Source organism: Drosophila sulfurigaster, chromosome X (assembly GCF_023558435.1).
Source record: "Drosophila sulfurigaster albostrigata strain 15112-1811.04 chromosome X, ASM2355843v2, whole genome shotgun sequence".
Lineage (NCBI taxonomy): Eukaryota > Metazoa > Arthropoda > Insecta > Diptera > Drosophilidae > Drosophila > Drosophila sulfurigaster.
This window is the reverse complement of record NC_084885.1, coordinates 8,541,253-8,566,859: the sequence shown is the minus strand read 5'-3', so window position 1 is coordinate 8,566,859 and position 25,607 is coordinate 8,541,253. Positions and strand designations below refer to the sequence as shown.

General features: G+C 41.0%; 2 protein-coding genes across 2 annotated transcripts in view; one reads left to right on the top strand and one right to left on the bottom strand.

Moving 5' to 3' along the window:
• LOC133847751 (uncharacterized) overlaps positions 1 to 25,607 on the bottom strand; it is a 35,537-nt gene that overhangs the window by 7,199 nt on the left and 2,731 nt on the right. Inside the window, exons 2-5 of the mRNA XM_062282952.1 lie at positions 16,685 to 18,801; positions 3,607 to 5,417; positions 1,947 to 2,303; positions 364 to 565 (exon numbers count right to left, since the gene is read on the bottom strand). Coding sequence (XP_062138936.1) covers positions 364 to 565; positions 1,947 to 2,303; positions 3,607 to 5,417; positions 16,685 to 18,801 — 4,487 coding nt within the window. The remainder of the gene's footprint in view (positions 1 to 363; positions 566 to 1,946; positions 2,304 to 3,606; positions 5,418 to 16,684; positions 18,802 to 25,607) is intronic.
• Positions 13,847 to 14,576, top strand: LOC133849464 (mitochondrial import receptor subunit TOM20 homolog B-like). Its single transcript, XM_062285566.1, has one exon. It carries the CDS (start codon positions 13,959 to 13,961, stop codon positions 14,445 to 14,447), a length of 489 nt encoding a protein of 162 aa, XP_062141550.1. The 5' UTR covers positions 13,847 to 13,958; the 3' UTR covers positions 14,448 to 14,576.

The following is a 25,607-nucleotide window of genomic DNA, read 5'->3' as shown; positions in this document are numbered from 1 at the left end:
AAGTAGCAAACTTTAGACAATGCCGAAGTGGAACGAAAGATGAAACGGGAGAAAAAGGAATAAGGGTGAAGATCGGAAGGAAGGGAAGGTTTTATTTTAGTAGAAAGGAATGTAAGTTAAAGTCTAAAGGCGGAAACGAAAACGGAAGGGGAAAGGTAAAGTAGTATGAGTTTAGTATAAGCTGTTTAAAAACTAGTTAATAAAAATCAAGATGTTAACAAGAAATAGGAAAGCAACAACTCCTTAAGGAAAACAACCGAAAAAAAGGTTAAAATAGTACAAGACGTCCAGGATACAGAATATGTCTAAAGAAGTGGAAATGAGTCTGCAAAATAGATAACTACGATTGAAGATTGCACTTACTTGAAGGGTCGCACACCCGAATGCGTGAGCATGTGTATCTTCAGATTGCTGCGGTTCTGGAAGAGTTTCTGGCAGCGGGGACAGCTCACCACTGTCGAGTTGCGGCTGTGCACCTCCTTCGAGTGTCGCTGCAGTGCCGCACGCGATCCTAGAAGTTTTGAACATAATTTACACTGAAAATCTCGTAAAACTTCAGCCATATCTAAAATGAAATTGTATGAAGAAAATGAAATTTTCGGATTGTGGTGATTTTGAAAGAAAATTTGTGAATTACACAAAATTTATAGGTAATCAAACCGAATGCAACAACAAACGAACTAACAAACAATCGGAACAAATCGGAACACAAAAGTAGCCCAAATCGAAAACACAAAAAAATAACCAAAACGATATACAACAAAATTCCACATAAAGCATAATAATATACACTAAAGTATTTCGATATACAATAAATTTTGGTATCGGGAAGTATTACATAATACGGGGCAGAACTAAGTGAGAAACCAAATAAACAAAAATTAAATACAAAACAAAAATAAATCATTCACTAAAAGCGATTTTACAATGATGCAGTTTACGTATGATAAAGATGATAATGATGATAAGGATTTGAGGTGAGGAATTGCGAGGATTTTGTATGTCGTTTTAACGATATTCAATTTTTCAATCTTTTGGATTCAGAAGAGTTGAAGATCATTTTGTTGAGTTATAAAACTAACATTGAATACCGTTTGCGATACTCGAATTTTATCTTAAATACAGTTTGATGCTTTTATTGATGAATTAATTTTAAGTAGCTTAATATCGTATTTACGATATTCGATTTAATCTATTATTTTGCAAAAGTTATATATTTCATTTAAAACATACATAATTGAAATATTTGTAATATCGTATTTGCGATATTCAATTGCATCTATTGTTTGATAGTTTCATATTATATATAAAAGTTGTTATATGACTCAACTCAGAAAGGATTAGAAAGCAAATGAGGTTTGTGATAATGAAAATGTTCGACCAATTTTGTAGCATTTAAACAGAAAAATAGGCATGATGGATGAAAGCGATCACAGATGCGTGGCGTGGCATGGCATGAGGTAATGTAATGGCGTGTTACTTGCTTGTTAGTTAGAAGTTGGTTAGTAGTATTGTTTAGTTAGTTAGATAGTTTTGGCTAAGCACAAGTTGCGTAATGTTACGATATTAGTAGATACGATATTCAGTTGTATGTGTGTGATACATATGCAAAAGCTTTACGTAAAACGTATGTATGCATGTGTATGTGTATGTGTGTTAGTATATATAGAGTTAATGCGAGCTTACGATACGTTACGATATACGATATATTGTCTGCTAGGCTGGCACATTCGATGCACAAATAGTAGCTAATACAGTTGACAAATTACGTTTACGTTTACGTTTAGGCTATTACGGTTTACGATATTACGCTTACGATATTTGGGCTTACGATATTGAGACAGTCTACGCAATTTACGTACTATAGCTAAAGAGCGAGACAGAGACAGACAGAGAGCAAGAGCGAGAGAGCAAAGCGAGACGCGCAATGTGCATTCTCAACTTACCGCTGTGCACGCGTTTGATGTGCGCCTTCAACTTTTGCGGCTGGCAAAATTTGCGACCACAAAAATCACAAACGGGCCGCGATCGATTCGGATTCGAGGCACAACCATAAGTGCGATGCATCTCCAGATAGTTGAGGCGCAGAAAGAACTTGTTGCAGAACTGACACTGATACGCTCCCTTCCCATCATGCTTCTCCGCCGCATGCTTCATGATATTATCCTTGCCCAGCACCGCCTCGCCGCACACCTTGCAGTGATACTTGCGTATGGTCAGACTCATCGATGGATCGTGGAACACTGAGCAGTGGGTGCGATAGTACAACGGATGCTCGAACTTCAAATTGCAGCCGCCGCAGTCTGTTTTCAACCAAAGAGAAAAACAGTTAGAACAATGAAATAACGTTAAAGTAAAAGTATTTGTTGCACCGTCATCGATTTAATGAGACACTGGCTTGTAGTCGTTACAGCAAGCTGATTGCTAACTGATTAATTGCGGAGCAAATAGTTTAATTAGTCGATTAATCTGTCGCTAGCAAAATGTATAAAATCATTTGTAACAGCTTTTTTATAAGTTGAAAACTCATTTTTGAATAAAGTTTTTATAAAATTATATTAACTACTAGACCTAGCTCTTCAATAACCGGGAATATAAAAGCTTCTAATCCTATTTGTTGTAAATCACTCAAAGGTACAAAAAAAAAATTATCAATAACTGAATCCGCTTGTCATGACTCTCGACAAATAAACCATATTGATAGGCTTACTAAATTTAATTTAATTAATATCAAACTGAATTAATAGGAATAATTTAGAAAGCGTTAGTCCTAAGCTTTCCTTCTCTCAACACAATGCAAGCTTAAAAACTTATTTTAAAAACTTAAAAACGTATTTTACTTAAACTTCAGTAATTTTACTGAGTGCTTATTAAAAGCTTTTTCCCTCAGAGCTTCAATTTGCTTGTAAGCTGATTAAAAACTGTCTTATCAAAAATTTTACTAGTAAGCTATCAGACTTAATTAACATTTTAAAACATGGCCTGATAATAATAGCAGCAGTAATAAGTAAACTATCAGCACAGACTATAAACGTTCATCAGAAAGTAAGCTGATTAAATAGTTCTATTACTAAGAGCTTTCATATGTAATAAAGCGAAAGTTTATTAAAACTTTTCGCCTCAGAGCTTCCGTTTGCTTGCAAAGCTGATTAAAAACGAAGTCACCTAAACTTTTACTGAGTTTGCAAACTATAAACGCAAAGCAAACTAATTGAAAGAGCTGACAAACTGAATGATCTAATGAGCTTTATTAACACTCTTAACTAAAGCTTTAAAACATGGTACACTAATAATAGCAGCTTTAATAAGTAATCTATTAACACAGACTAAGAATTTGCCTTCATCAGAAAGTAAGCTGCTTAAAAAGCTACCAAGAGCTTTCATAAGTAATTCAGTTGAAAAAGCTGACAAGCTGAATGCTTTAATCAGCTTTATTAAGTAAGTTGCTTAAAAAGTTACCAAGAGCTTTCATAAGTAATTCAGTTGAAAAAGCTGACAAGCTGAATGCTTTAATCAGCTTTATTAACACTCGCAACAAACACTCTAAGTGCTTTAATGAGCTTTTGCAATTGAAGTGCAAGCTCTTTGACATGGCTCATTACTCACTTGTCTTCTCCGTGTGCTTCTTGCGCCACATTGTGTTGCAGTCGTCGCTCCAGTAGAGCAACTCCATGCCATTGCGCAGATCCCGGCAGCTGACAAAGTATGCCTGTCGATCGATCGAAACCAGATTCACGTTGCGCTCCTCGTAGCACGGCGCCGGTCGAATGAAGCGCAGCCAATTGGACGCATTCGGATTGTCGCAGCAGAGCAAATACGATTTATCCGCACCCGCTTCGCACATCTCGAAGATCCACTTCATGTCGCTCCCCTCGCGCACCTCGCCCGTCTGCACCGGCTGTCCGATGAGTGGCCCCAGCTTCGTGTACGCTCGCACCTCGGTGCGGGCAAAGACCCCAGTGACATTCGGCTCCACGTTGTGCAGCTCGAATTCGGCGGGCACCGATGCCTCGGCGAACGTGATCAGGGGCTTTGTCTCCAGCTCCGACAGCTGCGACGACTCATCCATGTCCATGTCCTCCATGTCATCCTCGTCGTCATCGTGCCGTGGCCGGCCATGCTTCGCCTGCCGCTGTGCATCCGCCTTGAGCTTGGCCAGCGCCTCGAGATTGCGTCGTTCAATCCACTCGGCCAGATCAACGGCATCCGTCACATTGCCGCAGGCATTGCGCAGCGGACACAGCTTGTGATCGTGCGAAATGGAACATTCGCGACACGATTGCTGCGATCGGAATGCGATATCATGTTCGTCCTCCTCCTCCACGAAGTTTTGCTCCATTTTCATTTCACGTGCCAACGCCTCCTCGTCCAGCTCCTCGTCATCGTCGTCATCATCATCCCCACCGCCCGCTGCCGAATCATCTTCCGGCTCATCGTAACTATTCGGAGGCATCATTGCTGCCGCTGCCGCTGCGGCTGCTGCTGCGGCCGCTGCTGCAGCTGCTTTGGCGGACTTGGAGTTCTTGCCGCCTTGGCTCTTGGAGCGCACATGGAAATTGCCCAGCTGACCATTGCTGGCACTGCCCGCATCCACAAGATCGGCGCCACCAGCAGCAGCAGCAGCTGCCAACAGCGATGCGCTGCCATGCCCCAGGCTCAGTTGCTGCTGTTGTTGTTGTTGTTGCTGCTGGTGATGATGTTGCTGATGATGCTGATGATGTTGCTGCTGCTGCGACGATGATTGCGATTGCTGCAGCTGTGACCCATCATCATCGTCGTCGTCCTCATCGTCGCTGTGTTGCGCCGCCGCGGCTGCTGCTGCTGCGGCGGCCGCTGCTGCCGCCGCCTTTTTGAGGCACAGTGCATTGGGGAGCGAGTCTTTGCCAGCACCGCTTGCCTCCAGTTCGCTCTTGATCTTCTCGGCAATGCGACAGTCGAGGACCTCGGGCAACGCTGTCGATGCTGCTGCCACTGCGGCGGCTGCTGCTGCCGCTTTGAGTGCCGCTGCCGCTGCTTTTGCCTCCTGCTTCTTTGACTTGCTGCTGCCGCTGCTTGAGTTGTTGTTGTTGCTGTTGTTATTGTTATTGTTGTTGTTGTAGCCACTGTTGTTGTAGACAGCAGCAGCAGCCGCAGCAGCAGCGGCCGCCGCTTTCACCTTGCCACCCGTGTAGCCGTTAAGCGCATCCGTGTTGAATTGCACTCGCTTCTTGTAGCGTTTGCGTTGCGGTTGCGTTGCCACGCCTCCAACGCCGCCGCCCACAGACTCCAGGCTGCCGTTGCCGTTGCCATTGAGATTGAGATTGACATTCTCAGACGACGAAGGCGGCCCAAAGTCCTTGACACTCAGATTGGGCTCCAGCTTGAAGTTGCCATCGAATCCCTTGGTGGGCGTGTGCGCCGGCGAAGGCGGAGGCAGGCTGAAGAGCAGAAGACAAGTGTGAAAATGAGTAAGGGATGGAAAATTAAAGACCTTCTCAGTATTAAAGCGCTTATAACTACGATTTTAATGTGTACACTGACGAGTTCAATACTCTAACGTTAGAGGTCTGCATCTTCTAAATTAATTTATTCTCTATTAATGCTAAAAATCGTAGTCTTGTTTTGTTGGTAGCCAACATAGTAGATGAACCTTCTTGCATTGTAAGCCATTTGATAAAAGAAGGTCAATATACTAGAGCAATAGTCAAAAGCATATCACAAGTTTAGGCACTCGCTTCAGTTAGTTAGAAAAGAAAGACTCTTAAATAGCATAGCTCGTATTTCAACCAGTGCTTATCGAAGACATGAACCACTAACTTGCAAATATACGGTTGGCCTTTTTTCTCATCGTTCTTAATCCCTCTACCCATAGGATAGAAGAGTATTATAAGGTTGGGACATATGTATATGCGACATGCAGTTGGAGAAATCTCCAATCATAAAGTATATTTATAATCTGATCAGCGTCATCAGACGAGGCGATATAACCGAATATTTTCTACTTGTTGGTATAATTTGAATGTATTAGTATATCAATATACCAAATACCGCCTTTTGGTATTTTTTGTTGAATAAAAATTCTTGCTTTATTTTTCGAATAATAATATCCTGATATTATTTACTTGTTGGTATACTTTGAGTGTATAGTATATTAATATACCAAATGTAGCCTTTTGTATAATTTCGATATATTATGCATTTTTTGGTATATTCGCTATCTTGTAATAATTATAAAAAACACTCATTTTAAATTTAAAATTTAATTTAATCCTCAATGTAGTAAAAGCTCAATTAGGATGTTAGACTTTAATAAATTGTTTTTTTAGTAAAGTTTTTATAGGCCTAAAATTTTTAAAAGTTTTAGAGGATTTTAACATTAATTGAAATATCAAACCTATTAAATAATTCAATTTTTCTTGTCAAACGAATAAATAATTATTAAAAAAATTAAACGTATTCAATAGTTATTTTTTAGGCAATTTTTTTGTCTCCAAATGTGTAAAAACAATTTCTCTGCTTGCTAGTTTAATCAAAACATTCATTGTTATCATATTTATTATATGCAATTTAATTGCAACTAATGTATATCCTTTTTTGTTGCCCAACAATGAGATTTAACTAATTAGAAAAAAAAAACAAAAATATTTTCACTAAGCTTGGTGCTGTTCCACTTTGTTTGTGAAATAAACGAGTTGACAACAAACTTTCTATCCTCGGCATATTTTAAGTTGTCAACCACATTGAAATACCATTCCGTACCCACATAGTGCCGGGTATAAAAAGTGACTATTAAATGTGGGTCGAGCGTGGCGCGTTATTTCCATGCATGGCGTCACGTTCACGCCCACTCTGATAGCAGCCCTGGCATTGCCCCATTGTCCCTCTGCTGCCCCGCCTCGCTACGCTTGTCTCGTTCTGTCGCGCTGTCTTGCGTTTAATTAATTTCGCTTACGCTTTGGCCACTGCTTTGGGGAACGTCTGCCTCGGGACAGGGGAACATTGCTGGCCAAATGGAGACTGCGGACTGTGCGCTGGACCATGGCTGCGTTGACTGACTGCCTGACTGGCTGACTGCCTTTTGCTGGACCGCTGCCAGCTGTGTGCGGGTAACACAACATGGCAACACAAGCAGCTGGCAGTGATAGGACTTCATTTCCTTTCATTTCATTTCAATTCATTTCTATTTCCATTTTAACACTTTTTTCTTAAAGCAAATGCCAACTTGAAGCGTATATCGTAAGTAACTTGCGCAACAAAGTATGCAACAAAACTATCAGAAGCAACTGAAAATTTGATTTATTCTACTAAAATAAATTTGCATGTTGTCTTGGCCAACAAATATAATAAACTAGAAGAGAACATCGTATGTTTATGTTCAAGAGTCAAAGTCATATCGATCATATAGATCTATGCCATAAGACTTTTTATGTTGAATCAAACACAAATATCGTAATTTGCTTATCGCCAAAATCTATAGCAAAACAGTCTAATTTTGCTTGTAACTTAAATACTATAAATAATAATGCTCTCTATATTCTATTCTTTTCATATTCTAATTCTATATAGATATTATTTGACCGTAATTATTCCTTAATTAAGCCATTGAAAATTAATTTAGAGAAATTCCTATAACTTGTTTAACGTGTTGAATATCGTAAGCTGCAAACTTTGCTCTTTAAGTAATTCATTTTGTAAACTGCAAACTTTGCATTTAAATAAAACTTAACCTGTAGTTGAATAAGTTTTATTTGTTAATAGTTCGCATACATTTAATTGCATTATATCGTATATCGTAAATACCATAAATACTACGCATTTCTTTAAGCTGCTTTGCATTAAATTCTCAACGTTCGTCTTTGTGACACAAGTAATGGCACAAAGAGAGCTAAGTCATGCTGTGAAATGCATATGAATAGATGCAATTATTCGCCAATATCGTAAATACTTTGATGTGCATAAGCTGCTTAACTTATTATCCAACTCAGTTGGTAGCTACCACATTTTAAAAGGAACTCGTTGCACTTCTTGCCTCCCCCAGCTTATCGTTGCCTGTTCTATGGCAAAAGTTGTTAGATTTTCAATTAGCCAAAAGAATATAACATACATTATAAAAAGCCAACGTCACGACTCCCATCCACCTGACCCCCTACCCACCACATTTCTAATGCTGCCAGCAACTGGTTGTTTTCACTCCCCCAGTCATTCGTTGGGCTTCTCCACGTTTCTCGACATTTCTCCCACTGCTGCGATTCTTTTTCCCATCAGTTTTTTTTATCGTTCGGACGCCAACTGCAGCATGACTATATATAGTTGCTTTCTCTCAAACTCACGGTATTTTCTCTCATTCTCCCTTTCTTCGTATCTCCCTGGCATTTATGTAAGTACGTGTGTACAGTTTGTGTTGCTCGCATTCGCATTCGCATTTCGCTCCCACTCGCAACTGTTGTCGCTCCCATTGACCCCTTATTCAGCTCATATCCATTAACCTATTCTCTGGCAAAAGTTTCGTGCACAGGAAATTCATCAGTGCAGCGACGCTGTGTAGAGTGTAGAGCTTGCCAAGCTTAGTAACATAGAAGGGTATTATCATTGGAAGAAAGTGTTGCACGTTTTGTAAAGCTTTTTTCATTTGTCAAGTGAGAATAGTAAATAATAGAAAAATTATATGGAAATGCACGAAATTTGTGTAAATAAGTTTTTAGGTTGAAACAATCTTAAATCAGGACTTGCAATCTATCTTTTAATTTAGATAAAACTTTATTGAATCTTCAAAACTTTAATCTTAAAATAAAATATTTTCAATCATAAAATTAAAATGTAGCATAAAAATCTTGATTTTAGATTGTTTCAACCTAAAAATCTTATATCAAGATTGTTCTTCTTGGTCCCACTGTGTATGAGATGTAAAATAATAAGATAATAAGATGATGAAAAAATATAGCTATTTTTATTATTATTAATTATTTACTATTATTATTTGTTATTCTTATTATTTCTTGTTTTTTTTTTTTAATATATTTTTACTATTTAAATAGATAATGAATGCTAAAATAATATAGCCAATAAAGGATTTCCATGTATATATTATTTTATTATTATTATTATTGTTACTATTTATTACTATAATCAAAAAGCACTTCGTAACTATAAAAGCATTCAAATATTAATACTGTTATCATCATTTTAAAGTACTACCAAATTGCAAATTGTATATTTATAGTATTAATGACAGAAATTAAAGAATAATCTTTAAATTTTATGTTTGTTATATGAGTTCCAAAACATTAATATGCCAAAAATAAATATAATATTAATATAATAAAATATAAATATAATGTTGTCATAAAAATAAAAGAAATAAAAATGTATAATATTCACTAACAATAATAAATAAAATTAGGTAACCGTAGTATGTAATATTATAAGATATTATTCGTTGTTTGTTTGAACATTTCATAACAGTTCCTTAACTAATTATTTCGCATGATTAACAGGTATCTCAAAGTCGAGCATGCTCTTGTTGTTTGCCACTTCTTGTTGCTGACTGAAAATTGCACATGGTCCACAGGCAAACGCGAGCATTGTGCGTGTTCCCAAGTCATGTGAGTGTGCGAAATTCTGTGAGCTGCCTGTCTGCTATGTGTGTGTGTGTATCGCTCTCTCTCTCTCTCTCTAGTTGTGTGTGTGTGTGTGTGTGTGTTATCCTTCATTAAATCCTCCACCTTAGGACCTTAACAATAATATCGAAAACAGCGCCAGAATAGCGACAGCGACAACAGCAACAGCAGTCTCTACTCTTCCTTTCCTCGCCCACTTATCCTGCTCCACATTGTGACCACCTAACCTCCCCCTCACCAACCACCCTCTTGCCAGCTGCTGTTGCCCCGGCTGAGTTTTGCGAGTTCTCTGCGCTGTTTGTCCTTCTGTTGTTGTCGTTGCTGTTGCTGTTGTTGCTGTTTCTGCCGTTTCTGCTGTGCTCGGCGCTTTCTCTACTTCTCTTTCGTTCTCTGTGTGTTGTTTGTGTCTCTGCTTTGCCATTAATGTGTTCGTCTGTGTGTGTGTGTGTGTGTGTGTTGGCTGCTTGAGGGCGTTGGGCATAAAAAGGGGGTTGCAGTTGGGTTCAGGTTCGGGTTCGGGTTCGGGTTCGGTTTGAGTTTTGCGTTGCGTTGCGTTGGGTTTCGAGACTCTCTGGTCGCAATGGGGGCTGATTCGGCATCTGATTCAGTTTCTGCTGCGCGCTTTCTCGTTGTGCGTTGCCGTTACTCGTTGCCGCATTAAGTACACTCACACATTCATCGTGGTAAAGAGGAGGAATGGTGGGAGGGGGAGGTCGTTTTGTGCTTTTTGGCGAAAATGTCGAAAATGCGCAGAAATTGGCGACGAACGAACGAAATCAACACGAAAACTCAATGTGGAAAAAAGCAGCAAAGTAAAGGCGACATTCGCTGCACAGTGGTTGAATTTCCTCGCTGTCTGTTCGTCTGTCCGATTGTCTGTCTGTCTGTCCGATTGTCTGTCTGTCTGTCCTTTCTGTTTGTCCCTGTGTCTCTGTTGGAGCTGTTGATTATGTTAGCTGAGGGAAATGTGTGTGTGTGTGTGTGCAATGGAACCCAAGGGAAACGTGTTGAGAATTACAATTCAGCTGACAACTTGCTTTCGTGTTTCGCTCTAAAAGCTAAGAGCAGAGTCTGAATCGCACAGTGCAGCTTTCTTTGCATAGCTTCAAGAGATCATCATATGTAGTTATCTAAGCTTTATTAATAGATTTGTACAATACCACTTCTAATTATGATTAATTTAAAGCTTAAGACAATATATTTTAGAACTTTATAAACTTAACTTCAGTCTTAAATTGCCTTGGAAAAAGCTGAACTCTAGCTGTAGCTTTAAAATTGAATTTAAATTAACATAAATTAGGCCATAGGTTTCTATAAACTTCGTAATGCGTCTAGCAACTCAATGTTTAAGATGAAAAGCTTTTAAGCAAGCTTCTCAAACTGATTTTAATATAGTATGTTAAGTTAACTTTTAATAAATAAATCAATATATTTAAAAAAAAAATTTGCAAACTCAACTTTAGTCTTAAATAGCTTTTTATAAAAAAAGCTTAACCTAGCTTTAAAATTGTATTTAAATGTACGTTAATTGAGTCATAAGTTTCTATATATTTCTGCAACTTAATTTTTAAACTGCTAAGCTTTTAAACAAGCTTTTAAAACAGCTTTTAATCTAATGCGATCAACTGTGTCAAATCAACACAGTTGATTAACAAATCAATGTTATAAATCCCAAGGAGACACTAGACAAATTAGTGATTGAAGTGTTAAACGTGTAAGCAAGCTTTTAAGCAAGTTTTCAAGCAAGCTTTTAAGCAAAATTTTAAGCTAGCTTTTAATCTAAAGAAAAAAATATTATAAAACAGACAACGATCAATTTGAGCAACACTTTTCAATTGATTAACCAACTATTTTCGTTATGAATAACAAAATATAGAAATTTACCGAACATCCTTTTAGTTCAAATAAAATCTGCACAGATAGTTGCAGGTGGTGCGCAGGTGGGTGGTGAAAGGGGGCGTGACTGGGTAAGGCAAGCCAATGGAATAAGCTTAACCATTGGCATTTTCACATTGCCAGCACCAAAACGGCAGACGAAGGCTCGAAATTAAGTTTGCTGGTGGCTTTTCGAGGCAGAGAGAAAGGGAGAGTGGGGAAGGGGGAAGGGGGAAGGAGGAAATGGGGAATGGATAGGGGCTTGAAAGGAACGCACAAAGCGCCAAATGGCGCGCTGGTTGCAGCGTTGCAACAACAGCAACAGCAACAACAACGAGGCGTGGCAAGGTAGTTAAAAGGCAGCGCCAACGTCACGAAAACACGCGGCGCATTCACTCAGGAAGGAAGAAGGTGGGCAGAAGGGGGAGGCATCTAGCGGGCGGGTTGCTTTGATTTGGCTGCGACGATGAAGCACAGACAGAGAGAGAAAAAGGAAGAGAGAGAGAGAGAGGCAGATATATGAATATATGCATGTGGAGAATTGGCAGCGTGGCATGCAAATGCATGTTGCAACAGCAGCAGCAACCACATGCAGCACAATGTTGCTTGAGCATGTGGCAAAATGTCTGTGTGTGTGTATGGTGCATACATATATGTGTATGTGTTGCAAGTGTGTGTGTTTGTATGTGTGTGTTGCTTTTTCCGCTTCCGCTGACATGGCGGCTGCAACGACAACGACACAACGGCAACAACGACGCAGCAGGGAGGCAGAGCCAGGGCTGCAGTAGCAGCAGGGCTGGAGTAGTAGTAGTTGCTGAAGCAGCAGCTGGCGAGAGGCAGGAGGCGGGAGGCAGGAGGCGAGAGGCAACATGAAAGCGCCGTTGCATGCAACCGCACGAGTGCCGCATTTGTGCCTTTGTAGCTGCACTCGCTGTATGTGTGTGTGTGTGTGTGTGTGTGTGGCAGTGGAGGGAAACGAGGCGGGGAGAGAAGCTGCCTCCAATGCAATGCAGTCGGGCATGAATCGCTTTAACATGGCCTCGCTTTTGTGACGCGGCGCGAGAACGAAACGAGCCAACGAACAAGCGCCACACACACACATTCGCACACACACACACACACGCTGTGTGTCTCCAGCACTGTTCCCATAACCCCCCCCTCGCACTCCCCCCTCCATGGTAAGCATGCCTTTACCATCCCTCTACCCTTTTTGCCTGGCCGCAGTCCAAGCTCTCGAGAATCAGACGTCGCATGTTGCCCAAAAGCCTTGCCTTCCTCTCTCTCTCTCTCTCTCACTCTCATTTCGCTCTCTCTCTCTCTTTCTCTTTCTTGCACTCACCCCCATGTGCAACTATCAACAATCTTGGGCAACGAAGCGTTGCCATATCTTTGGTGCCGAGTTTACGGCTTTTGTGCGCGTTCTTCGCCTTTAAAACAAACCCAAACACAATTCTTGACTCTGTTTCGCTTTTGTGCTTTGTGCTTTGTGTTTTGTCTCGCCCATTCGCCCGAAAATCGTGATAGGGGGTGGCGGGTGGCTGATGGGAAAGCGGGTTAAATATTGAGACACAAAGCTTTGCAATGCCATCAAAGCAAACGAGTTAATTAGCCTTAAAGCTTGTGACTTTCGCTTTTGCACCGCGATCAAATTGAAGTACGCAACTTAAAGCAAAGCAAAAGCTTTGAAGTTACTTTTTGGAGGAGATTTTTTGCTTAAAGATCAAAATTTAGCCGAGAACATTAGGCAAATCAAATGATATTTACTAAATCTTCTGTTTATTGAGATCAAATTTAAAGCAAAAGCTTTGAAGGCTCCATTTTTAAAGAGCTTTTTTTTCTTTACTGATATCAAAATTAAGCGGATAATTTAAAGCAAATCAAATGCTTTTAAGCTGAGCTTTTAAAGAGTTTTTGTTCATTGAGACAAATTTAAGCCAAACAAAAGCTTTTTAACTGCATTGTTGTTGAATTAGATCAAATCTAAGCAGATAATTTCAAGCAAAGCAAGCTAAATTAGTGTTAAGTAAGCGTTAAAAGAGATTTAGCTTTAAACTTGGCTTAATTTATTTATATCCAATTTAAGCGGCTAAGTAAAATCTTATAGCTTTTTTTTTTCGTGAGTAAATGTTAATTTGTTCTATAATAATTGAATAGTCAATGCATATATATTTAATAAGCATTAGATTTAAAGTTTTAGCGGCTTAAGCTTTTAGTTTATTAAGATTGATTGCAGTTATTAAGGAGCTTGCAATCCTTAATTTTCTTTACTCTTTCGGTTCAGCTTATTCCAAAATTATTAAAAAAAAAAAAAAAAATAGTTAATCCCAACTTCTTACGAATTGAAAAGTAAGCGTTGAGTTGTTCATCTGCTAATATTGATACTGTATTTCCTTTGTTTACACTACACTGAGAGAGCAGAGTAACCAAAATTTCGAGTGGATCGATTGCGATTACATTTCACACAGAAAGGAGATTACGTAATACAGAATGTCCAAATTGAATGGCGCCACAGTGATTTTGATCGGTCTGGCAACACTGGCCATTGTGGGATACTGCATCTATTTCGATAGCAAACGACGCAAACATCCGCTTTACAAGCGTCGCCTTTATGAGCGGCGTCAGTTTGAAAGGCTTCTGAAGGTGCCACAAACCGAACATAGCTGCTCCCCATTGAACGCTGAGGTGGTTGAATACTTTTTGCAGCGCGTGTATTTGGGCGAAACATATTTCAGACGCAACGATTGGAATCGTGCCGTCCATAATTTCTCCAACGCGATCATGATCTGTGCCGATCCGCACATATTCCTCTGCAAACTGCGTCGCATCATTCCCAAAGAGCTCTACGAACAGATTATGGCGAGGGTGCGTCTCTTGGTGCACACCTCCGATAACTGGAGTCGATCGTCGTGCCAACTCAGCAATGATAGCAATGAGTCAAATCGAACTCAGTCGGAAATCAAAAACGGTGACTATTGAGTTTGCGAATCATTTTTTCCATTTGCCGGACAATTTATGCCGGGTATTGAGTTTATTTTGTGTTTTTAGTTCAATTACTGCATGCGACACAAATTTCAAGTGGCTATTAATAAAGTGCATCTGACTTAACCTGTTGCTCTACAGTTATTGGATAGTGATACAGTCTTAAGGTCAATTGAAAAGTCCCGGTCTGACACACAGATCACGCCTCTAGAATAAAATTCTGATGATTTTTTATACCCGCTACCCATAGGGTAGAAGGGTATTATAACTTTGTGCCGGCATGAAATGTATGTAACAAGTAGAACGAGGCATCTCCGACCCTATATATATATTATTGATCAGCGTTAACAGCCGAGACGATCTAGCCATGTCCGTCTGTCTGTCTGTCCGTATGAAACACTGTATCTCAGAGACTATAAGAGATAGAGCTATAATTTTTTTAGACAGCATTCATTATGTTTGCACGCAGATCAAGTTTGTTTCAAATTTTTGACACGCCCACTTCCGCCCCCGCAAATCAAAAAAGTAGAATAACAAGCGTAATTTTAAAGCTAGAATTGCGAATTTTGGTATATATATAGTTATGATTTCTGATTTGAAATTTGGTTGGGATCAGATAAAAATTGTCGAAGTTATGTTATTAAGGAAATACTTTTGTATGGACAAAAACGCCTACTTACTAGGGCTCTTAGTTGCTTTGGCCGACAATTTGGTAAATTGTGCCGTCTATGGTATATTTTGAATGGTGTACTATATCGATATACCAAATATACAATTTGGTATATTTTTAGTATTTTTAAGTATTTTCGGTATATTATGAAAATAATACCGCAATATTTTGCCCTTATTAAAAATGGGTAGCGGGTATCTCACAGTCGAACACACTTGACTGTAACTTTCTTACTTGTTTTTAGTTAGTCCTGATCTTTGAAAGATTTGTGTATAACTTTGAGCAATAACTAACTCTAGTTTTTAGTGGAATATAACTTGTCTATAAGATAGGAATCTTATAGTGCAGCTTTTACAATGGTTTTTTAAGGAATTTGTCAATTTGTATACCCGCTTCCCAAAGTATATATATTCTTGATCAACGCCAACAGCCGAGACGATATAGCCATGTCCGTCTGTCTGTCTGTTTGTCCGTTCGTATAAACACCTAAATCTCAGAGACTATAAGAGATAGAGATATCATTTTTTTCGAGAGCATTTGTTATCTTTTCAATCTTATCAATCGAATAACAAGCGTTATTTTTAGGTTATAGTCGCGATCAGATAAAACTTGTATAAGTTATTTAAGAAATACTTTTGTATGGGAAATCACGACTACTGCAATCGGCTTTTTATTGATTTTGCTAAGAATAAGATATATTCTGACCTCTAGGGTATATTTTGAAGGTAGTACTTAAGCGATATACCAAATATAGTCTTCGGTATATGGTATGTTTTATGAATAATATCACACTGTTTTGCCTTCAATCAAAATGCGTAGCGCATATCTCACATTCGAGCACACTCGACTATAGCTTTATTTCTTGTTTTTAGTTAATCTAGTCTTTAAACTTATTCGAGCAATAACTAACTTGAGTTAGAGTTGAAACATGGGAAACTTGTCTATGAAATAGCTATTTTATATCTAAGTTTTTGCCTTGGTTTTGTAATTCCACTTCTTTTTTTTTTACTTTTTAAATGATTGCAATTTGGGAGTCTCTTTTTAAATTCCAGCAAGACCTAACTCTAATTTTAACTAAAACATGAGATACTTGCATATAAGATAGAAATTATATAGTTTAGCCTTTGCATTAGTCTTTTTTCTTAAGGAATATTGTATTTTTTTTATATAATTTCAATATTTGAACATTTTTGATAACTACTTTATGAAGATTGTCTCTTTTTGGGCTCTTTGTAATTTTCAAAGATGTTTTATATATTTTGAGTGTTGGCTATTTGGCTTTTTCTAGAGTTTTAATGTATATTTTCTATATTTCTTGATCTCTTAGTTACTCGTTTCTATTTTTCTTAACTTGATAAGTAAAGAATCTTTTGGCTACTTGATATGTAATGAATCTTTTGGATACATCATTTGTAATGAATCTTTTGGCTACTTGATGTGTAATGAATCTTGTGGTTACTTTAAATGTATAGAATCTTTTGGCTGCTTTTAAGTAAATAATCTTCTGGTTGCTTTATAGTATTTTCTAGGTACTTTATATGTAAGGAATCTTCTGGTTACTCACTTGTTCAGTCGATCGGTGTCGTTGTCGGCCAGATTGAGGAGATACGCAACGAACTCGACGTCGTTCTTGAACTGCAATCGAGTGCGCATGTGCTCCCATTTCTCGGCATTCTTGGTGCCAATGTAGATGTTCTTGCTGTAGTTCTGATGCCGATACTTGCGACGTTCGCTGGCAGCGCTGCCACTGCCGCTGCCGCTGCCAGCGTTGCTGGATTGCTGATGTTGTTGCTGCTGATGCTGCTGCTGGAGTTGTTGCTGTTGATGATGTTGCTGCTGATGTTGTTGTTGCTGCTGTTGTTGTTGCTGCTGCTGCTGTTGTTGTTGCTGCTGCTGTTGATGCGAATTGCTGCTGTGACGGGACGACAATTGTTCGTTGCCCAGGGCATGGTTGCTGCTATTGTTGTTTGTGGAGAAACTGGTGTTGCTGTTGCCACCAACACCGCCGTTGCCACCGCCAATCAAACTGTTGGGCGCCACAACAATGTTGCCGATGCCAGCAGCAGCAGCCGCTGCCGCATTGCTCACCATGTCCAGCACCGATGTCGTTGCATTCTGGCTGTGATGCTCCAGCTGTGCAGCAGCAGCCACATTGGCTGCATTCAATTTGGCTGCCGCTGCGGCAGCAACCGCTGCCGATGCCGCTGCCGCAGCAATACTCATGTGTAGGCCGCTGCTATCGCCAGCAGCCGAGCTGCCCAAATGTGTTGCTGTCAACGCTGTCCGACTATCGACATCATCGTCATCGTCCTCGTCGTCATCATCGTCCTCATCATCTTCGTCATCGTCGTCATCGTAGTTCGCTTGTTGCTCATGTCGCAGATCGGCTGGCAATGAAACCACATTGTTGTTGTTCAGGTTGTTGTTGTTGCTACTGCTGTTGTTGTTGTTGTTGTTACTGCTGCTGTTGTTGTTATTGTTGTTGTTGTGGTGATCCATGGCATCCTCGTCTTCGTCATCCTCATCATCGTAATCATCCTCGTCCTCCTCCAGCGGCTCTTCTTCCTCTTCATCGTCATCCAAGTCGCGATCACGCTGCTTGTTGCTGCTGCTGCCGTTGTTGTAATGATGTTGCTGCTGCTGCTGCTGTTGTTGCTGCTGCTGCTTGCCATTGTGCAGGGCATTCACTGCGGCAGCAACCACTGCTGCTGCTGCTGCTTGGGCTTGTGCTGCGGCTGCTGCTGTTGTGGTTGTTTTTGTTGTTGTTGTTGTCGTTGTGCCATGGTTGCTGTCGTCGCTGCTTTGTGAGCTGCTGCTGCTGCGACTGCTGGCATTGCTATTGTTGTTCATGTTGCTGCTGCGATGCCGCGCGTTGGCAATGCTGTTGTTGTTGTTGTTGTTGCTGTTACTGTTGCTGTTGCTGTTGTTATTGTTATTATTGTTGTTGGTGTTGCTGTTGTTGACAACAACATTGCTGCTGCTGCTGTTGTTATTGTTGGTGTTGCTGTTGTTGTGGTTGCTACTGCTACTACTGTTGCTGTTGCTGCCACTGCTGGCGCTCAATGCAGCTGCAGCTGCCGCCGCCGCCGCCGCAGCAGCGCGACTCAAGAAAGGCGCGCGTGGCACTAAAGGCGTATCGGAATTATCGGAGCTATCGTTAAAATCGAATGCACTGAAATCGGCTGCATTGCTGCTGCTGTTGGCTGCTGCCGCTGCCTGTGCTGCAGCTGCTGCTGCTGCCGCTGCCACCGCTGCCTGCTGCGCTGCCGACGATGTTGCTGCCGCTTGGGCTGCTGCTGCTGCGGCAGCGGCTGCAGTTGTTGTTTTCGACATGTTCAGTTTACTGTTATTATGATTATTATTGTTATTGTTGTTGTTGTTGTGGCTGTTGTGGTTGTTGTCGTTGCTGCTGCTTCGGCTGCTGCAACTGCTGCTGCTAGCGCTGCTGCTGCGACTGCGGCTGCGGCTACGGCTGCGACTGCTGCTGTTGCTGCCGCCGCCGTTGCCGCTAATTGGCGTCGTGGGTCGTTGCTGCTGCTGCTGCTGCCGGCGCTTTGTTGCCGCTGCTGTTGTCGTTGTTGCTGCCGCTGCAATTGTTGTTGTTGTTGTTGCTGCTGCTGCTGCTGCTGTTGTTGTTGTTGTTTGTTTGATTGCGCTTTGCCGAACGCTGCTCAGTTTTTGCTATTTGTTGTTGTTGTTGCTACTGCTGCTGCTGCGTCGCGAATTGCTGCTGCTGCTTGCGCTGCTGCTGCTGACGACGCCTCTCTCGGGCTCTGCTACCGTCGCTGTCACTGTCGCTGCTGCTGACGCTGGCGTTGCTGCTCTTTGCGCCTCTCTTTGCCTCTGCTGCTGTTTTTGCTTCTGCTTCTTCTTCATTATTCACGCACACAAGTCGCGTGCTAACTGCACACACACACACACACGCACACGTCGCACACACTACTCTCCTCTTTGCTGTTGCTGCTGCGGATGCTGCGGCTGCTTTTGTTGTTGTTCTTCTTCTCGCTGTTGGTGTTGGTGTTGCTGCTGGTGTTGTTGCTGTTGCATTGCTTGGATTTGTCGCTTTTATTATTTCACTTTTGGTATTTCTTTTTTTCTTTCTATTTTCTAATTGTTGTTATTTCACTTGATTTTCAAGAGGGGGGGACGAAATAGAAAATGTAAAACGGACTGCAAAGCGTCGTTTTATCTACACCCGCGCGCATACACACACACACAAGCACACAAGTAGCGGCGCTGTTGACGTCGACGCAGGCTGTGGGAGCACAAAATTCAGCGAACGCGAAAGAGAACCGAAAAAAAATGTAACTGGTAAAAAAAAAACAGCGCACTCGCTGTGGCGCTCGTTTTGCGCTGTCTGGCAACGCTGCGACTTTTGCTTGTCACTTAATATCTGGCGATTTTCTTTGTTGTTGTTGCTGCTACTGCTTTTTGCTTTGACTTTGTTTTTGCATTTGCTATTTTTGACTTGAATGCACTGTTGTTGTTGCTGCCGCTTTTGATTCTTTACTTTTTGAGCTCAGTTGCTGCGCCTACGCCCCACGCACTGAGAAAAAAAATGCAAAAAAAAAAAAAATGAAGAAAACAACTACAGCAACAACAATAAGGCAGCAAATAATGCTGCTCCGTTTGCTGCTGCTTTTCTATTTTGTTGTTGCTGTTGTTGTCCTTTTCGCCGTTATTGTTGTTGCTATTTCAATTTCGAGCAGTATTTTTTTTCGCCATCGTGTCATTCGCTCTGCTTTGCTTGTTTGCTTGCGTGTGTGTGAGTGAGTGAGACACCCACCCAATGTTTCAGTGTAGTCGTGTACATGTGTATGTGTGTATGAGCCTGACAAGGCGTTGGAGTGTCGAGTGTGGTTGGGTGGATGGCCTACGCTATGGGGAAGGGGGGCAAGGAGGGAGGCACTGGCGGGTGGCGACTACTGCTAGACGCCTCGCCTCGCTTTCGCCGCCTTCGCCGCCGTCGCTGCACTTTTTGCCATTTGCTTACTGCGTTTTCGCTTCGCTTCAATTTCTATTTCCAATTCTATTTGAATTTGGTATTTTTTTTTCTTTCTTTCTTTCTTTTTCGTTATTTCGTTCACTTCATGCACTTGAATTCACTTATATTTTGTTCACGCACTCGAAAAGAAATTTGTCACAGGAAAAAAACGAATGAAAATAAAATTCTAACGAAAAGAAAAAAAAATTGTGAAGCGAGAAAATTCTTATTGGCTTTGTTGTAATTTATTTAGCTGCTGTCGTTTGTTGTTGGTGTTGTTGCTGCTGTTGTCGCTGCTGTTGTTACTGCTGCTGCTGTTGCTGATGTTCTTGTTGTTATTATTGTTATTGTTGTTGTCATTAATGTGAGCTTGATTTGTTATATGCATTTCCTCAGCTGCTCATTTTATTATATTTTATTTTATGTGTGTTTTTTTTTTGTTGTTTGGTAATCCGCCGTTTTTGAGACTATTTCGAGCGTTTTCTCCGCAGCGCTCAAATGTCGTTACTCGCTGGTCGCGTCGGAATGAAGGACTTTTTATTTATGTGTATGTCCTCGTCGTCGTCTCCATCGTCGTCCTCGCTGCTGCGCTGCCGTTGCTGTCGCTGCGACGCTGCCATTTCTCTATGTCTGTGACTGCGCGCGCTTCCCTCTGCCTCTCACTCTCTCTCTCTCTCTGTGTGTTTCACTCTCTCTCTTTCTCATTGCATGCGAGCACGTGTGCGTGTGTGTGTGTGTGTGTGTGTGTGAAGTACGAAAAAGTTTTGAGCGAGCAACGCCGCCAAAGCGCCGCAAAGACACACACGCACACACACACACACACACAGAGGCTCTCACTCACTCCACACAGACTCTCTCAGGCTGAAAGCTCGGTCCAAGTCGCGGCAACGTTGCCGTCGCGTCAACAGCGCGAACGAAAGCCCTTACACACAAACATACATATATCTTCGTGTGCGTGTGTGCGCTTGTGTTTGCACACGCGAATTGAGATGACGACGACAGCGACAACGACGACAACGATAACTACGAGGACGAGGACATTGTTTACTACACTGCCCGAAAAACTAGGCAACACTTCTGACACTTATCGAATATAATACTGAACAAATAAATAAATAAATATTATTATTATAAATCTATATTTTTATTTTGTTTTCTATTTATTAAATTTTCTTAAATACTCCATATATGTAAGTGTCCAATTTAATTTAAGATTTTATCTTGTTGCAATTTTGGATACATTTGCATTAATAATATACTTTAAATTTGCAGAAACATTAAGTTAAGTTTTTATTAAGTTAAATTTGTTAATGTAATTTTAATTTTGTCATTTCAATAAAAAAGTGGTTTTTCATTTTTCGATCTGCATTTAATTATCTCATTTATCTCTGCTCATTTAATTATCGTTGTAATTTTCAACCAACTGCATTTGCGCATCACAATCGCAAACAAGCATAAAACATATTCACACAATATGCAAGCACGCGTAGGAGTGAGTATAATGCAAGGCTTTTGTACCCCTTCTCACACTTTTGCTTTTGCAAATGAAGATGAACTTATACTCTAATATGAAAGCGCCCCTGTGTAATAGACACGATCAGCTATCGTTAACTGCAGCAATTGACTATCGCGCCCTCGCTTGCACTCGCAAACAAATCAATGTTAGTAGTTGTTGAGATTTGTTCTTTGCTTTGGTAAACGCAGATGATCATCTACATACAAACATACATATGTATATACTCTATGTATTTGAGTACGTTTGCGTAATATGTAGACAAGGCCAGTAAACGTTTGCCTATTGTCAATCGCGCACTCACTTGCACTCGTATAATTTGCTTTTGTTTTTTTTGCTTTCAGTATTTTTTTGTGGTTTCCTTTTTACATATTGCGAATGCATATGCAGGCAAAACCGAATTGACATAAACGACATATTTATGTATATTCTAGTTAGAATATTGCTGCACTTGTTCGATTTGTGGAAAACGTACATACATAGTTTTTAAAATTAATTTAAGGAATAAGCTGGCTAAAGTAAGCTCATGCATTTATTTGTCACAATAGTAACTAATAATAAATACTAGTAACTAATTTTGGGCAGTGCACTGCGTTCTGGTGCCTGACATTGCCACACATCGTCATCTGCGCCATGTTCTGCCATTCTACCCGCCTTCGCCTTCGCTTTCGCCTTTGCCGTCTTCGCCTTTCGGCCCACCAACAGCGACCTACCGCCCCGCCTCGCCCCGCCAGCCCACTCCACCCACGCCGCACCATCATGAGAGGCAAACGTATCCACGTTATCGTTGTCGTTATTGCCACGACGGCGGCCGTTGCTGTCACAGTCAGCAGCAAAGGCACTGAGCGAGGGGGTGGGGCGGAGGGGTTTAACGCAAAGGAAGCGAAACCAAAGCGAATGGCGCCACCCCCAAAAAGTCTATGCCGAAAACAAGGCACAGTGTGCTCGCTGCCGCTGTCGTCGTCGTCGTCGCCGCCGCCGCAGCCATAGACACAGCGTCGTGTATTCAGTACTCTCCCCTTCCCCCTCCTCCTCCTGCTACCCATACTCCACACGCAGTGGTCATAAATCGAATTTCTGTTTATGTAGTGGTAAAGCTGCTGGCATATCTCCCCTTTCATACCCCCAAGAGGCAGTCACACAAGACGTGTACGACGTCAACGCCGCAGCTAGCAGAGCGCAGTAGCGCAGCGGCGTCGGCAGCGACGCATCGCGAATGCTTTACGGTTTGTTGTGTTTTGCTCGATGCTGCCGAGCTGCTGAGCTGCCGCCACCCCACCACTTCACTCTGCCCACACATACAGAGACACACGCAGTGTTTTGTCGCTGTAGCGGGTGGTTGTTTCGGGCGGCAGCGCTGCTCGCGTCGCTGCTGGCATCGCATGTGGGCGGCGCGGCGGTGGGACGAGTGACTATGTCGCTCTTTTGCGCCTGCTCCTGCTGCCTGCTGCTGTTGTTCGCACAAAATTCGCAGGACTCGTTGCTTTTTGGGCGCCCCTCGCACATATGCAATGCTTTTTTTTGCTCGCTGGGGGTTGAAAGTGCTCGAAAGCTGAAATTCCTTCTCTGCTTACTGCCCACGATAGCCTCTAATATGTGTGTGTGTGTGTGTGTGTGTGGTGTGTTGTGAAAACAAAATGTGAGTGTGCGTGTTCGGCACTCGTTACTCGTTAGTTGCTACAAATTTACTGTTAATACCAAATCATTTCGATAAACGATAAACAACACTGTTTTAACACAGTATTAATTTATAACACAATGTATTAAAATAGTATAAATAAATGAACTTTATTAAAATTACGTAGCTTTCGATAGTTTTTTATATTATGTTAAACAAGCTGAAAACTTACTCCAAAAAATACTGCTTTCGATTATTATACAGTTCGATTTTTGATTGTTCTTCCGTCAGTGGCAACGCCCTGCCGATAAACTATAGCAAGAGTAACCAGACTGGCATTTGAGCATTGCAGTAATCACCGATGATGCCAGATTGCCCAATAAAAGTTGCAAAAGCTTACAGCCGTGCAATAATGCATAACATAAATATACAAGTACCGTTTACAAAACAGTTAATAACAACAACTAAGTATTTAGAATATATGTTAAATTAATCGACATTAAATTGCTGTCAGATGATGTAGTGTCTACCTTATGATAGATAGCTTTTATTGCATGAAAACAGACTAGATCGATAAGCGTAGCTTTCAAGAGCAGGACAACTTGTGCAAGCTTTGTGTAGCTTTCAAAGTTCTGCCCAACTTGCAAGCACTATTAGCGCCATCTAGCGCACAAGCTGAGCAATACTAAGCCTGACCTACTGTTGAGGGTGGCAATGACAACTGCAGCTTTGGCGCATGCGTGAGAGAGAAAGCACGAGAGCGACTGCACTCTCTTCAATAAGGCTCTCTTTCGCACTCGGTCGCCGTGAGCATCGTTTTGAGGTTAAACGCGCATTGGCAATGTTCGAAGGCATCGTGACTTCAGTTTCAGTTTCCATTTCAGTTTCAGTGCGTTCTCTGCATTTGGAGCACCAACGAAATTCCCCCTCTCCGCCCAACAAAAATATAAAAAAAACGTTCAAAGCATTTTGTATGTGGAATTCACACAAAAATATATTTAAAATCGAACAGTGTCCGTGCGCTGACGACGCGATTAAATAACGCGTGTTTTCATTCAAAATAGTGCCAGCAAACATTTGCTTTTTTTGCACATTTTTTTTTTGTGTCGCCAACGTTGCCGTTGTTGTTGTTGGTGTGTGTTATTTGTTGTTTTTTTTTTATATGTTTTTTTGTCGTAACGTGCTAAAATTGAGTCAGCAAATTGAATTTCCACACCGAGTTTCTCTGTTCATAAACGCGCGCGTGTTCGCCTTGTGAATGTGTGAGCGTGTGTGTGTATGTGTGTGAGTGAGTGTGTGTGAGTAACTGTATGTGTGTGTGTATGTGTCTTTGCGTGCGTCTTTTGTATTGACATTATGGAAGCGTACTTATTATATAAAGTGCTCGCCTCTTGGGCCAATTGACAGTTGCCAATTGGCAGCAACAGCAGCTTTGATTTGTAGTCCAATTGCCGGCAGGCGCGACCATTGTTGCGGCTTTAATTGCACGCACAGCAAATTTAATTAAATAAATGCAGGCCGCCCATAAGTGTGCTTCAATATCTTGAGAACAGTTGTTGTTGGGCAGGGGAAGAAACGGAGGCCGAGGACGACATGGCTTCGTAGCAACATGTCTTTGACTCAGATTCGAGATGTTCGTTCATACACAGACCTAAACACACACGCACAGACTCGCTCACACTTAGGCTAATGCTCGCACTTATATTGACACACACGTACTTCTCATACACGCACACACACAAACACACATATACTCCCACTTACGCACACAGTTGCCAAACGGACATTTTATAAATTTATTATTTTGACTCGCTCTCTCGCTGTCGCTCTCTTGCTCTCAGGCTCGGTCCACTTCGTGTCTGCCTTCGTTAGTCGTGTAACGACGCTCTTTTGCCCTTCGAAATGTCAAAATATTGCGGACAAATCGTTTTGTTGTTGATTCGCACTCGCTCTCACTCTTCTGCACCCACATTTTGTTGAGCTTGTGCTGAACAGCGTTGCCAACATTGATTTCGTGTCACATGTTTTTGAGCTTTTCCTTTCCAACTAAAAGAGAGAGCACATTTCTAGGCAGTTGCGCAGTTCTCTCAGTCACTCAATCATATGTTTTGGGAGCAATCTAGCAAACTACATTACATTCCTTTGAAGCCGAAAAATAAGATATGAATTGACGAATTTAAATATACTTTACAATCGTTGCTAAATTATCATAATAATAGAATAGAATTCAAAATGTGCACAGAAATAAATTGATTTTAAGCAAATTAATAAGTCATATTGCTTAAAGTTCAACAAGAACATTGAAGTAATTTATAAAATTGAAAAATTAATTGAAAATTTATTAATATAAATGTCACAATATTTCGACTTTT

What these genes read in the sequence shown, in the direction of transcription:
- LOC133849464 (XM_062285566.1), top strand. Translation starts at nt 13,959, where the DNA reads ATGTCCAAATTGAATGGCGCCACAGTGATTTTGATCGGTCTGGCAACA.